The 12,081-nt window shown below is 42.2% G+C and overlaps 1 protein-coding gene across 3 annotated transcripts in view; it reads right to left on the bottom strand.

The window, feature by feature from the left end:
- Positions 1 to 2,579: 2,579 nt before the first annotated feature.
- ABCC6 (ATP binding cassette subfamily C member 6) overlaps positions 2,580 to 12,081 on the bottom strand; it is a 25,576-nt gene continuing 16,074 nt past the window's right edge. For all 3 annotated transcript variants that reach the window (XM_066977814.1, XM_048066287.2, XM_048066283.2), the window contains 11 exons: positions 11,736 to 11,856; positions 10,797 to 11,004; positions 9,451 to 9,761; positions 8,521 to 8,720; positions 7,747 to 7,873; positions 7,062 to 7,163; positions 6,197 to 6,343; positions 5,474 to 5,632; positions 5,071 to 5,237; positions 4,394 to 4,588; positions 2,580 to 3,951 (listed from right to left, as the gene is read on the bottom strand). In XM_066977814.1, coding sequence (XP_066833915.1) covers positions 3,843 to 3,951; positions 4,394 to 4,588; positions 5,071 to 5,237; positions 5,474 to 5,632; positions 6,197 to 6,343; positions 7,062 to 7,163; positions 7,747 to 7,873; positions 8,521 to 8,720; positions 9,451 to 9,761; positions 10,797 to 11,004; positions 11,736 to 11,856 — 1,846 coding nt within the window. In that variant the 3' untranslated portion in view covers positions 2,580 to 3,842. The remainder of the gene's footprint in view (positions 3,952 to 4,393; positions 4,589 to 5,070; positions 5,238 to 5,473; positions 5,633 to 6,196; positions 6,344 to 7,061; positions 7,164 to 7,746; positions 7,874 to 8,520; positions 8,721 to 9,450; positions 9,762 to 10,796; positions 11,005 to 11,735; positions 11,857 to 12,081) is intronic.

Raw genomic sequence — 12,081 nt, 5'->3', positions numbered from 1 at the left:
AAGTTACTGGGACGTAAATACTGGTAAATAAGGCTTGCAGGGACTGATGCTTGGGGTTGTTGAAGTGGCTAAGAAACCTTGAGTGCGAATAACTGATGTGGTAGGGTGGATCACATCTCATGCTTTGTTTTGTAATTTGAACGCTGCAGTTTGTTGAGCAGACAGGTAATAACAGTAGATCAGTGCAGGAGGATTTATTGATGCTGTGGAGATCCTTTGTCCATGCTGTCCATGTCCTTTGTCTGCCACGTGTCCTGAGTGGTGGCTTGCTGTTAACTTCTTCCATGGGAGTGGAATGTGCAAGGAGTGGTTTGGGAGTTTGGGGAGGAGTGGTAGGTTTTGGCTTTTCAAATCACCTAAGGTTTTTGCAGCCTTGTGGTGGATGAAAGGGTGAAAAGACTGGAGCAAATGGAATTCCTAATGCACAGCAAGTGGTTCCTAAAGGTGTCTAAATGCATGGTGATGAACTGAGATTTAAAAACCTTAACCTAATTGTACAAGTAAGTCCCGTGAAAGCAATGACACTACGCTTGGGAGCAAGATCTGTTTGAAATACAGAACTTCTAGAACTAAGCTTCTGCTGTGTAAAGTGTTTGTACTGGAGTTGCGCAAGTAAAAATGACTTAAACTGCACTTGCGATGTCCAGCTGGGTACACTAGAAGGTGTCACTGTGTATTCTCAGACATATTCATGGGCTGCATGCAACATTCAGGGCACTGTGTGTCCAAAAGGCTGTCTGTATTTTGCAGATAACCATATAAATAGTGCAACAAGGGGCCAGAAGACTGCTTGTTGTGTGTTTGTCGTGTTCTTTTTCAATGATGTAGTTATTAATATGTGTCATTGTTCTCCCAGTTTTATATATTCATACGCTTGCTGGCACAAATCGTTCTGCCCCAGCTCTGGAGCAGACACACTTTTCTGTTCGCCCTAAACGCCCACCAGTGCTTTGTGCTATTGCTGCATTGATTTATGATCCTGATTACACGTGACTATGTTGTCTGAATGTGACTTGAGCAAAATTGCATTATACGTTATGAAGATCAGTGTAAATTAACCTTTACTGCACACAAAGATAATGAATACAGCTTTCTTCCCCCAGAACCTGTGTGTGCAAGCAGTGTTGTGTAGTCTTTGGGGTGCCTTGAGGTAGGAGCAGGACAGCAGTGAGAGATCCGGTTTCAGCTAGGAAAAAGAGGCCCATGTGCTGAGCCCTGCAGGCGTTGCCATTGGGAACATTTGCAGAAAATGATGTAACTTGTTGCAAGGTAAGGTCTTAGAAACTGGCAATAAAGCCAGTACGTTTTCCTTATTTAATCTGTTTTCACTGTTGTGCTTGCATACCATTGTGCTTGCACACCACTTCATTGCTGTGCGCATACCTAATGCTCATTGAGTACTTGGGGCACTTTCAAGACTTGGCAAGTGAAATCTGGCATGACGGCACATATGACATCGAATACAAGAGTTTGGCGCCATCCAGCAGGCACTGCTGATATTACAGCCCACTATCTTGAAATCATCCAGCTCCTGCAGTGGTCTATCTTTCAGTTTACAGCTATGATGTCTGTGCCACTGCAGTGCCTGTGAAGCTACTGTTGGTGTTATTAACATATATATTTGCAATAAATATGTTAATATAAAAGTGTAAAAACATCTCATCTGAATTTACTGCATTGGATTTTGATGCATGTTGATGTATCCTGACTGACATTGTTTGCTGCAATGTGGAATGTGCCTTACATCCTAGAAGAGTTCATTCTGTTCAAAAGAAAAAAAAGTTTTTTTTGTGAGATTTGAGTTTCTTATTTGTCACTTACAGTAATGCTCGGACGTAAAGTTGGGGGACTCTTACTCATCTGAAACAGGTTGGTCTTTTTTTGGTCCCATGTGATCTTGGGAATCCTTTTTCTTTTGCCCTTACAGCACAGCTTTATGTGTGAAAGCTGCTGGTATTTTTGCTCGCTGTTAGGTTGTGCAAGCCAACAGCTAAACAGCGCCTGTTCAAAGGTTACCAGTATGAAAGTATGTTTTGATTATTTTCTCCTGTTGACTTTTTCCTTCATTACCAACTTAGGAACGGAAAGCGAGTATTTAAAAGATGTTTATACCAGAGATTACAGTATGTTAAAAGATGTCTGTTTCAGAACTGCCCAGCAACACCAGCACTTCTGTTTCTTTTTGACCACAGTTAAAACACGTAACTTGCATCTCACTAGTTTTAAAGGCTTCTGGTTTGAGATCCAGTGATCAGCCTTTAGGGTACTCATGACTTACCTGTTTGAATCTTTTTGGCTCTGCCCTTGAGTAAGGTACTCTATTTAACCACAGATACTGGTTTGGAGAAAGTACGAAAAAAAACCCACTTCCTTCCTAGTATTTTAACACCAATATGGCAGTGGGCATTAGACTTATTTTAAGCACCTGTCCACTAGAAATTGTTAGCTGCTCTTAATGTGGGTGAAGTGGCTACTGAACAGCTGTTGGAGAAGAAACATCTGGGTTTTGCTGGTCTGGCTTGACCCTTGCTGGTTTGAGTTCTCCCACCCCCTCCACCATGACTCCTCATTTGAGCCACTTTAATACTTGATTCAATTTTTATTTCAGCTTTCTAGAAAATGAAATGCTTTAAGAAGTCATGGTAAACAGCAGTAGCTTGCAGTGTGATTTGTTAGTCACATTTTCTTGTTGCAATCCCTGAGGAGAGACTCGGGGGCAGCTCTGACGGCAGCCCCCAGTGCTGTGAGAAGCCTGGAAAGGCTTTCCTTCTGGATGCTGTTCTGGTTTGTTAAAGTAGCATCTGAAAGATTCACCATGCCAGAGGTTCTGCAGTGCCAGGGTAACATGCACAGCAGCTAAACTTGCACAGAAGGAGCCAGGAATGAACCATGGGTTGGAGAAGGAGGCTACCACATAAATTCCTCGTGACCAAATTCAATTAGGAAATAGCGGTACCAAGAGTTCAGACACGCTCCACTGTGACCAACCATGGTTTGTCAGCAGGGCCGCTCCAGGGCTGCTCCAAGCCTTCAAATGCCATGAATGATATCCTGCTGCCCACCCACCAGCTCAGTTGCTCTTTCCTGTGTCAGCAAGCCTGTGTCTAAGCTGTCAGCCTTCCACCCAGCATGATTCATGCAGGTACCATCCAAAGCGGACATGGAGGGAGATGGAGTAGATCACAGATCTGATCACCAGCTGTGACAAGAGGCAGCCATATGCTCTTGTGCTTGGTGGCATCCCACGTTCTCTTCCCTACTCCCCGAGTTTCTGCACTTTGGATGACTAGATCCAGCCGCTGCCTTGGAGGCTACCACATCTGTAAGAACAGTGCTTGGGTGAGCAGTCCTAAAATGTTTGCGAAAGGTTGAATTTGTCCTGCCTGGAACTTAGGACAAGCTGTAAATGGTTTGCTTGCTACCAGTTAAATTCTTGTTCTTTATGAAATGTGGTTGCTTTTAAAAATAACCTGTGCAATCATGAAATATGGCAGTGTATTTGGGCTCCATTTATAGCACAAATGGGAAATGCTGTGGTCTTTTTCTTTTAGTTTGTTTGGTTTTATACCATAAAAGCAGTAAGGTGTTTGTTTTCTGGCTCTCACCCTCAACAGAAGAGTGAGGTTTGGGTATCTGGAAACATAATGAAAACGGAATTGCTAAGTTTCCTAAGGAAATAATGTGTATCCCAAGTCATCCTTTTTCATCTACCCATTGCAGTTATAGCTCAAACAAGATGTGGTGGCATGCCCATCATTTTAGAATGAAACGAAGGTAATAACTCAATTAAGACATCAATTATTCCTGATGGTGATGGCGTTATGGTGTACTCCATGAGTCAGTCAGGCAAGACCAGATTCTTCCATTAGTCTGTAGAACAGTCCCTTCTGAGCTATTAATTGTTCTGGAGTATTGAATTCAGATATCTGGCCATTATCCAAGACTAAAATCCTGTGAACATTAAAACAGATGTGTAAGCCTGGGGGGACACCAGCAATGGCAATAAACATAAGTGATTTCTACTTAGTTCTAAAATAAATTTCAGTACTAGCTCGGTATTCAACCAAGTTTTACAGGTGAAGGTGTATTTTACCTTTATGGTTTTAAGAGGAAGCAAAGAGCTATAGCCATTGTTTAGCTGTCAGTGGGTTTAAAAAAAAAAACAAGTAATGGCATGAAATGCATTATACAGGCATAAGCGATCTTTGATTAACCTACTACTGGTGCCTAGTTGATGTAAAAACACCTAAGATCAAAGGCAAAGCTTTGAGCATTAAGCAAGAAAAGGACAGAAAGGGAATTGTTGTTCACTAATACAGAGTTATTTGTCTAGTTCATACAGGTTGCCTGAGTCTTCCTTCCTCCTTAGGAAAGTGGCTGAAGGTATTATTACCTGTCACAGTCCATGATGGTGTTTATCCGGTGAGCTATTGTTAACACTGTGCTCTCCTTGAACTGAGTCCTCAGGGTGGACTGAATCTGAAGATCAGTTTCTAAGTCTACTGCAGCTGTGGCCTCATCGAGAATGAGGACTTTGGCTTTCTGAAGAAGTGCTCTGGCCAGACAAACCAGCTGCTTCTGACCAGCACTGCAAGTAAGAAGGAGGATGTTAAATGAAGAGCAGCAGTTACTTTTCCCTGGGGTCAGACTACATGATTAGTTTGAAAACAGTAATGAAAGGGTGATTGTTCCCTTTCCCTGAAAGGCTGATTGAAGCTGGTGGCACTGCTGATAACCGCATGAAACAAGCTAAGGAAATGAAAGGTGTGTATTACTGTAGCACCCAGGAGATCTGTACTGGGAGTAGGATTTCAGTGCATGAAGCACTGCACAAACATAAGCCAACACAGTGATTAAGCCTCAAAGATTTTCTACTCAGCATCTTAATAATTTGATTTCATGCTATTAAATAGGCCAATTATGAGGCAATTTGCTGTCTGGGCTTTGTTTCCTCTCACCCCTCCTCCCCCCATTTAATTTATTTATTACAAATTAGACTCCTTGTCTAGGACATCCTCTTAGCCCACAGGCTGGCACTACCCTACCACTGTTTTTTTGAAGGTAAGGTACCTTAGGTTTTCCCCTCTGTCAGTGCACTTATATTCCAACTGATCTGGCAAATCTGCAACAAAGTTCTTGAGCTGAGTCACTTCCAAAGCTGTCCAGATGTCTGCATCAGTGTATTGGTTTAATGGGTCAAGATTCATTCTTAGAGTGCCAGAAAACAAAACGGGATCCTGAGCACAGAGACACAAACAACTCCTGAAATAATTATAAAAATGAGCTCTCTGGTTTTCTCTGCTGGGTGCAAATCTGTTGCTAATGTTATATTGAATGGGAGACTAGGATGGCATAGAGGTTAGTTCCAACTTTGAGATCTTTGAATGTCCCTCCCTCACAGAATATTTCTGAACCCTTGCTATGTGTTAAAACTTTCAGCTCTGCTGAAGCATTCTAGAAATTAATTCCATACCTGGGGAATTACAGTTATCTTGGTTCTAAGGTCATGGAGACCTAGTTGAGCAATATCTTGTCCATCAATTAGGATCGCTCCTTCTGCAGCTTCCACTAATCGCAGCAATCCCACAGCAAGAGTAGATTTCCCAGCTCCTGTTCTTCCAGTTATGCCGATCTGTAAAGTGCAGTGGAATACTTTTGTTTTTGATGTTGATCATTTCCCATAGTTGGAAAGACCTGTCATGTCGTTCTTCTTGGCTGGTGTATAGCCTTTGGAAAGAGACAGTCCTACACAGATCAAATCTTTAGGGCTATTTAAGACCCACATAGTCTAGGGTTACATTCTTAAAAGGAATCATTTAGAATTTGTAATTGTTTTGTATGAAAGTGAATCTTGAAAGCCTTTAATGGGAAGAATAGCTACAAGACTCACGAGCTGGAACAGGGCCTTGATGTGGCACTAGATTTACAAAGTGAAATTCCTTAGCTGTAACTCTGCTAATACTCTGTGAAACGAAATTTCACTCAGAATGTCTAGTGCATGCAGCAATCCTGGAAGCACTGTTTTTCACTAGAAGAAGAGTCTGATGTGATTGATGGGAAAGGGCTCATACCTTACCACAGCATTCCTGTTTACAAATTGTTGTACCTTGGTGTAACATAGGGACTATATCTGCCCAGATCTCATCAGTGCAAAGCACTGCTCACACTTGCAGCTATTCTGGAAGCTCATGCTTACCTTCTCTTTCCCCTTGATGGATAGATTGATATGCTTCAGAGCTAACTCCAAGTTTGGTCTGTATCGCAAACTATAGTTTCTGAATTCAATTCTTCCTTCAGTAAGCCAGACTTGACCCTGAAGTTTACCATTTAGAGTCCAGGGTGCCTAGACAGATGACAACAATCAACAGTGTATAAAGTTGATTTAAATTACGAAATGAGCTGGCCATACTCAAACAGGAAGCTTATGAAGGCATCTGTGCTAAATTCCCACTGATCTGTTTACAAAAGAGAAAAAGGCCTCTAACTTTCATTTTGCAAATGTTGGCTTTTTTACTTCCTGCAAAGATCCCAGTCATCTTAAGTGAAAATGGGCGTAAGCATTTATTTGCACGTCAGAGTTCTGATATTGAGCGTTTCAATAAAGATTAACGTGCATGAAATGTACGTGAAAGTCCCCTTCAGTAGGATCTCAGGCCAGCATATGGAGAAATAACGATTACAGAACAGAAATGATTGCACTGGAGATTCTTAATTGCTCAAAGGCTATCTAGCAGCCATCAGTTATCACAGAGTTACATCTGAACATGCACAATAAATACATGGTCCAAATATGGGCAGAAAATATGCCTCATTCCATGAGTGTTACCAAGTGAAGCTATTTTAATGACAATCTAATTCTTAACTGTCTCATGGAAATACAATAATCAGAGGTTACAAAACAACCTATCAGTTGGATCAAAATGCCAGTTTTCTAAAGGAAATATAACTGGCCTTTCAGAAGGACAAAAACAGGAGGGGTTCTCCAGGTGGAACAGAAAAGTTACAAATCTGATTTGCAGAGATTTTTCCTGTGCTAGTCGGGTCAGTAGTTGGCTATTTACCTCTTTAGGAGTCCTTGAGTATTCTCTCACTCTCTCCACAGAAACAATGTTGTTTTCAATTTCTGTCCAGGAGCGCACCATCCAGTTCAGAACACCAGTTATCTAGCAGGAAGAAGCAGAAATGTTAGGGCAGATGAAAGAACTTGGACCTGTGCTCACAAGGTACCTGTTACTTTCTTTTAGTGTTTATTTACAAGGAGATCCTCGTCAGCTAATTACTTGAGAAATCATCCCTTAAAAGGCTAAAAAATAAAATTTCATAAGGCCCCATGGCTATAAAACTGTGTTAAAGAGCCTGGCCAGCTTCCTCTGAAATGCTACTGATTGGGCGTTAAAGGTAGTGTGACTTTCTTAGGCTGTTCTGTAGCTAGTCTAAAAGCAAATAAAACAGACACTGAAGAACACGCCTCAGTTACTTGAAACATACTGGGAATTAAATATGAATTCAGATGCAGGAGGAAAAAGATGGCTGCTGCATATGTTTATTGGGTTCATTATCTCTAAGGGGCCATGCGCTCTGGATGCTCTGGGCTTCAGCATTAACAGCAGGGTTTGGTAAGAGAAGGCGCCTAGAAAGCTACAAAAAGAATTCATGATTTCTTGGAAATTGAAATGGTAGCAGAAATTGAAGTGTAAATTGATTTTGATGCAAGGCAAGCATGGTATTACTTCAATACTAAGTTACCTGAAGAGCATATGAAATGGAGAAGCCAGCAGTTCCTGGACTAAGGTGTTTTCTGCCAACTGTTGCAAATAGTGCTGCAAACAATACGATGCCATTGCCTAGAAACTCCAGGTTTGTGGCAAGCCACCTGCAAGAGAAGGAGAGTACAGAGCTGTTGCTGGTCGCCCTCCTACTTTCTCCCCACAGCACTTGTGATTACTTTGCAAAACAACTGTGGAACTGCTGAGAGTACAGGGTACACAACAAAGCTCTTGTCATGGCCTTGATGCTCCTAACCAGCCACTTTGTAGCTCATGAATGACTCCAGTCCCTCCAAACTGGTTGATCTATCACCTCTAATAGGATTTTGTCCAAAGGCTGTTGGGTGAGAGCAGCTAGCACACAGCTTCTTGGATTAATTGGTCTAACCTTTCTTATTCCGCTGCTCCTCACCTGTTCATGGCTGATGGGTCTGTTGTATGACGGATTCTGCATATCCCACAGGCCGCACCAGGCACGTACTAGAGCTATGCATTTTGGACATCAGATGATACCTCTAGCTCTGTGTCAGCATGTCTGCCTCGCCATACAACAGAGATGGAGCGTATCGGTTGTATGAGGACCAACGTTGCCAAAGAGGTATAATATGAGTGATGAAGTAAAAGACTACCTTACTCCTCAAACTCTGTGCGCCTCATCTTTTGAATACCTCCACCCACACCCCAAGAGCAGCTAACTCTACTCATAAGGGCCATGGGAGTAAACTGTCATTTCTTCTCTACTCCAGATTTGTACCTGTCAGCAACTGCTCCAGCGAAGCATATTCTCTGATTCTCATCCACTAGGAAATTGCTCTTCAAAATAAACCTCTCCTGGTCCTTGTAAGCACGGATCACACTACTCCCGTGGAAAGTTTCTGAAATATGGGAGTAGATGGGTGACCTGCTGGCAGCATCCATGCGTCGCAGCTGGCAGGAGGTGACGACATAGAAGTGCTGGTACAAAAGGAAATGGAAAGAGAAGAGACTAGAAGGTTAATGCCTTTGTGGAGATGCTCCACAGAAAATTGGGAAATGGCTCAGTGAGTGCAACAGTACGTACTATCCTAGCATTATAAAATCTAATGTGCAGGCAGGAGATGCCCTTAAAAGGTGCAGTAGCATTTCAGCCTCTGTTATCTCCTTTCGCTACTGAGAGTAACCCCATGGTTGGTTAACGCAAAGAAGCCAAGGTACTCTGAACTTACAAAGCCTCTAAACTCACGCTTACTTTCTCCTGTAGACCTGCCCTTTGCTTGATGGAGAATGGAGCCATGCTTGCACCATTATGTCCCCTTTCCTTCTGTTTAGCCTTACCTGGCTAAGCATTTGAGTCCAATGGGGCAGTGACCTCATATACACGGTATTAAAAAAAGGCAGCATGGAAATGCTAGAGGAAAGGAAAAGTGCCTTTGGTCTTAATATCATTTCATTTACACTAATGGAGACTAGGAATATAGCTCTAGGTGGGATCTGATTTGGACAATAGAAAAGTAAAAGCCTCTCCGAGGTCCTTTGGAAGGTTGAGGTGACGTGGGAAGAGTTTTTGATGTTATTGTTACTCAAATGCAACTGGAGATGATGAAAATAGTTTCTGCATGTCTCTGCTCCTAAGAAATGGGAGCAGGCTTTCTGTAAGGTCATGGCCATGCTACTCTTCTGTCTACACATCTCTATGAGCTCCTACCTGGAACACAGCATAAAAAACAGTCAAAGGCACTATGGCCATCGCTGCCTTTGGTGTAGCCACAATGATCACAAGGTAGATCTCCAGCAAGTTGAACAAGAATCCCAGCAAGGACTTCAGCTTGTCAGGGATGATGGAATCGATGGCGTCCATCTCTCTGGAGAAGCGGTTCAGTAAGTTTCCAATGGGTGTCTGCTCAAAGAAGACCATCGGGGATCTACCAACGTTCCTCAGCAACTGCAGAAACAGCTTATGTGATGCTATCACACCACCTAGAAGAACTGCTGCTGTGGAGACAAATCTGCAAACAGCTGCAATATTAAAAAAATAATCAGTGTTACTGGGTCTAAACAAAGTCACCTTGGAGTTTTCCTTTGCAAGATCATGACTTTCACTTAGTGTGAATGCAATAGTAATGAAAGGAGCTGCCTTTCTCTTTGGTAGCAATTAAGCCAAGCCTCAGAGCTGCAAGGTAAACTACCCTTTCTCTAGAGTAGCTGGGACTGCAGAAGAGTTCAGCAACATAAATGCACAGAAACTGTTCTTCACAAAATGAGCTAGACTGGAACTACTTTGAATTACTCCAAGTTTTAGGCTTCTGGACTACAGATTCGCTGTTGGCACAGAAGGGTTCCCAACCCTTCCTGTTCTTTTGAACTTTAAAAGCTTTCTCAAATTTCTGTTACTCAGCTTGCTGTCTTTTCAGATTTAATTTCTGCTCTAAAACAGGAAAGTTTTAACAGTGATCAAAATAATCGTGGCAAATTTTTTAAGGTTTAAAGGAATATAAAATTTTCAAAGTTTCTTTTTTCTTTCTTTACACTCAAATAGCCTAAACCAAGACTTAATTCAGCATGAAAAAGAGCCACCACTGGCACTTGGTTATGATGCATTTATATTGGAGGAATGGAAAGAGATGAGAGGAAGAAAAATGTAGAAAATGTTGGATACAAGGGGGTGGGATGGAAAAATAGGGATAGCATAGTTCTTCTGTTGATGATTTTTTCTTTTGTTTTGTTTTCGGTCCAGATAAATACAGTTCCAGCAGGAACTGTAGAGGAAGACAATTGATCGTGGTCTGCCGAAAGGCACAGAACACTTCTAGTATATCATGAGGTGGAATTTCAAGCAGTAACATTCAAAATGTTCAGATCCCTTAGAAATCCTCTCTGTGCGTCAGAGTCTGTAGCTTTAGGTCCCATGCCAAACTTTTAGGGCTGGTGTCAAGAGCCTGGGAGGCGAAGAGCCCATGGGCATCCACTTGTTTATACTCTGAGGAAACATCCTGGATATGGGAAATGGAGGTGAAAACACAGAGAAGAATGAGGTGAGCAAGTTAAACGAACCTTGAATGACTCCTAGTGCACCAAAGACTCCAACTCTTAGCTCTGTGTGTTGTTGTGTACCATTGTATACAGGGTCATTTGTCCACATGCTGAGCCAGTAACCACGAAAAAATGATAACGCTTGCTGACACGTGAACAACAGAATGATGTACACACAGAGCGGTATGCCTGTTGCCTTCAGGTAGGCTGCATAAATCGAAGTATTAACCTAGAGTGAAACAATTAGGAAAAAAGAAAAGGAGATGGAAGGAGGGGTTGGAAGGATTAAGCTTGTTAGCAAGGAAAACCAGCTCTGAAACACAGAATGATTTACTAGGGCGTATCTGCTGAGTATGTCACGGGCTACAGCAAACATTAATTCTTTCCTTATTTTCCTGGTGGATGAATAATGAAGCCATTATTCCTTGCCTTGGCCTTTTGAAGTGTACCTCTTGGGAAAGATGAGAAGAGTGATGTGCCTCTTCACCCCTTCCCATCAGCCTCAAGAACCTACAGCCAGATCCAAGATTACAAGTGCCTTGTAATGTGTACTCTTCTGTCCTTTGTTACCACCTCACCCTGACTGCCTCAGGGTGCCCTCTCCCTTCTTGTAATTCTTGAATCAGGCTTTCTCTTCTCAAGTGGTCATAAATTACTCTTTCGTCTCTCGTTCCCATCATGTATTTCCTGCAATGTATGTGCATTATTCCTATTTTCAAACCACTGCTTAGATCAGGGCACGTTTTGGGAGATACAGTTTACATAGGAGGTGTTATGTAAAATAGTTTGGAAATGACTTTGTCTCCATTACAGGGCAAATTTGGGCAACTCAGCTGACTGTTCTGAAGCTGCACTAGCTTAACTTAGGCAGTGAGCTGACCCACCTATGATAGGGGTTAGTGGGTCAGTAATAAACCCACAGTACCTATCTTTGTTCTTAAAGGAAAGTGCTGTGCTTACCCTGCCGTGATGAGTTTTCTCTCCTGTGGTTAATATTCCTTCAGTGGCTGCAGCAGAAGTAGTGTCTTGACTTGCAGGAGTGGTCTCCCTTCCCATAGCAGAAGATTTGACTGAATTGTCACTTCATAAAGAAAACAAAAATTCTTTCAATTTTTAGCTAGGGCAATCAGTATATTAAAGCCTATTTAGATCCAGGGAATCCCACCATTGTGTATGTTTATGGTGGAGTGTAAACCTGAACTGCCCTTCCTTCTTCCCTAGATCACATTAAAATGATTCCTACAATGGCAATGCCATTTTCCCGGAGTCAAATAAGGTATGGGAATTCAGGAAGCTTACTTGTCCT

Source organism: Anser cygnoides, chromosome 15, assembly GCF_040182565.1.
Source record: "Anser cygnoides isolate HZ-2024a breed goose chromosome 15, Taihu_goose_T2T_genome, whole genome shotgun sequence".
NCBI classification, from domain to species: Eukaryota; Metazoa; Chordata; class Aves; order Anseriformes; family Anatidae; genus Anser; species Anser cygnoides.
This window is presented reverse-complemented; position numbering and strand designations above follow the sequence as displayed.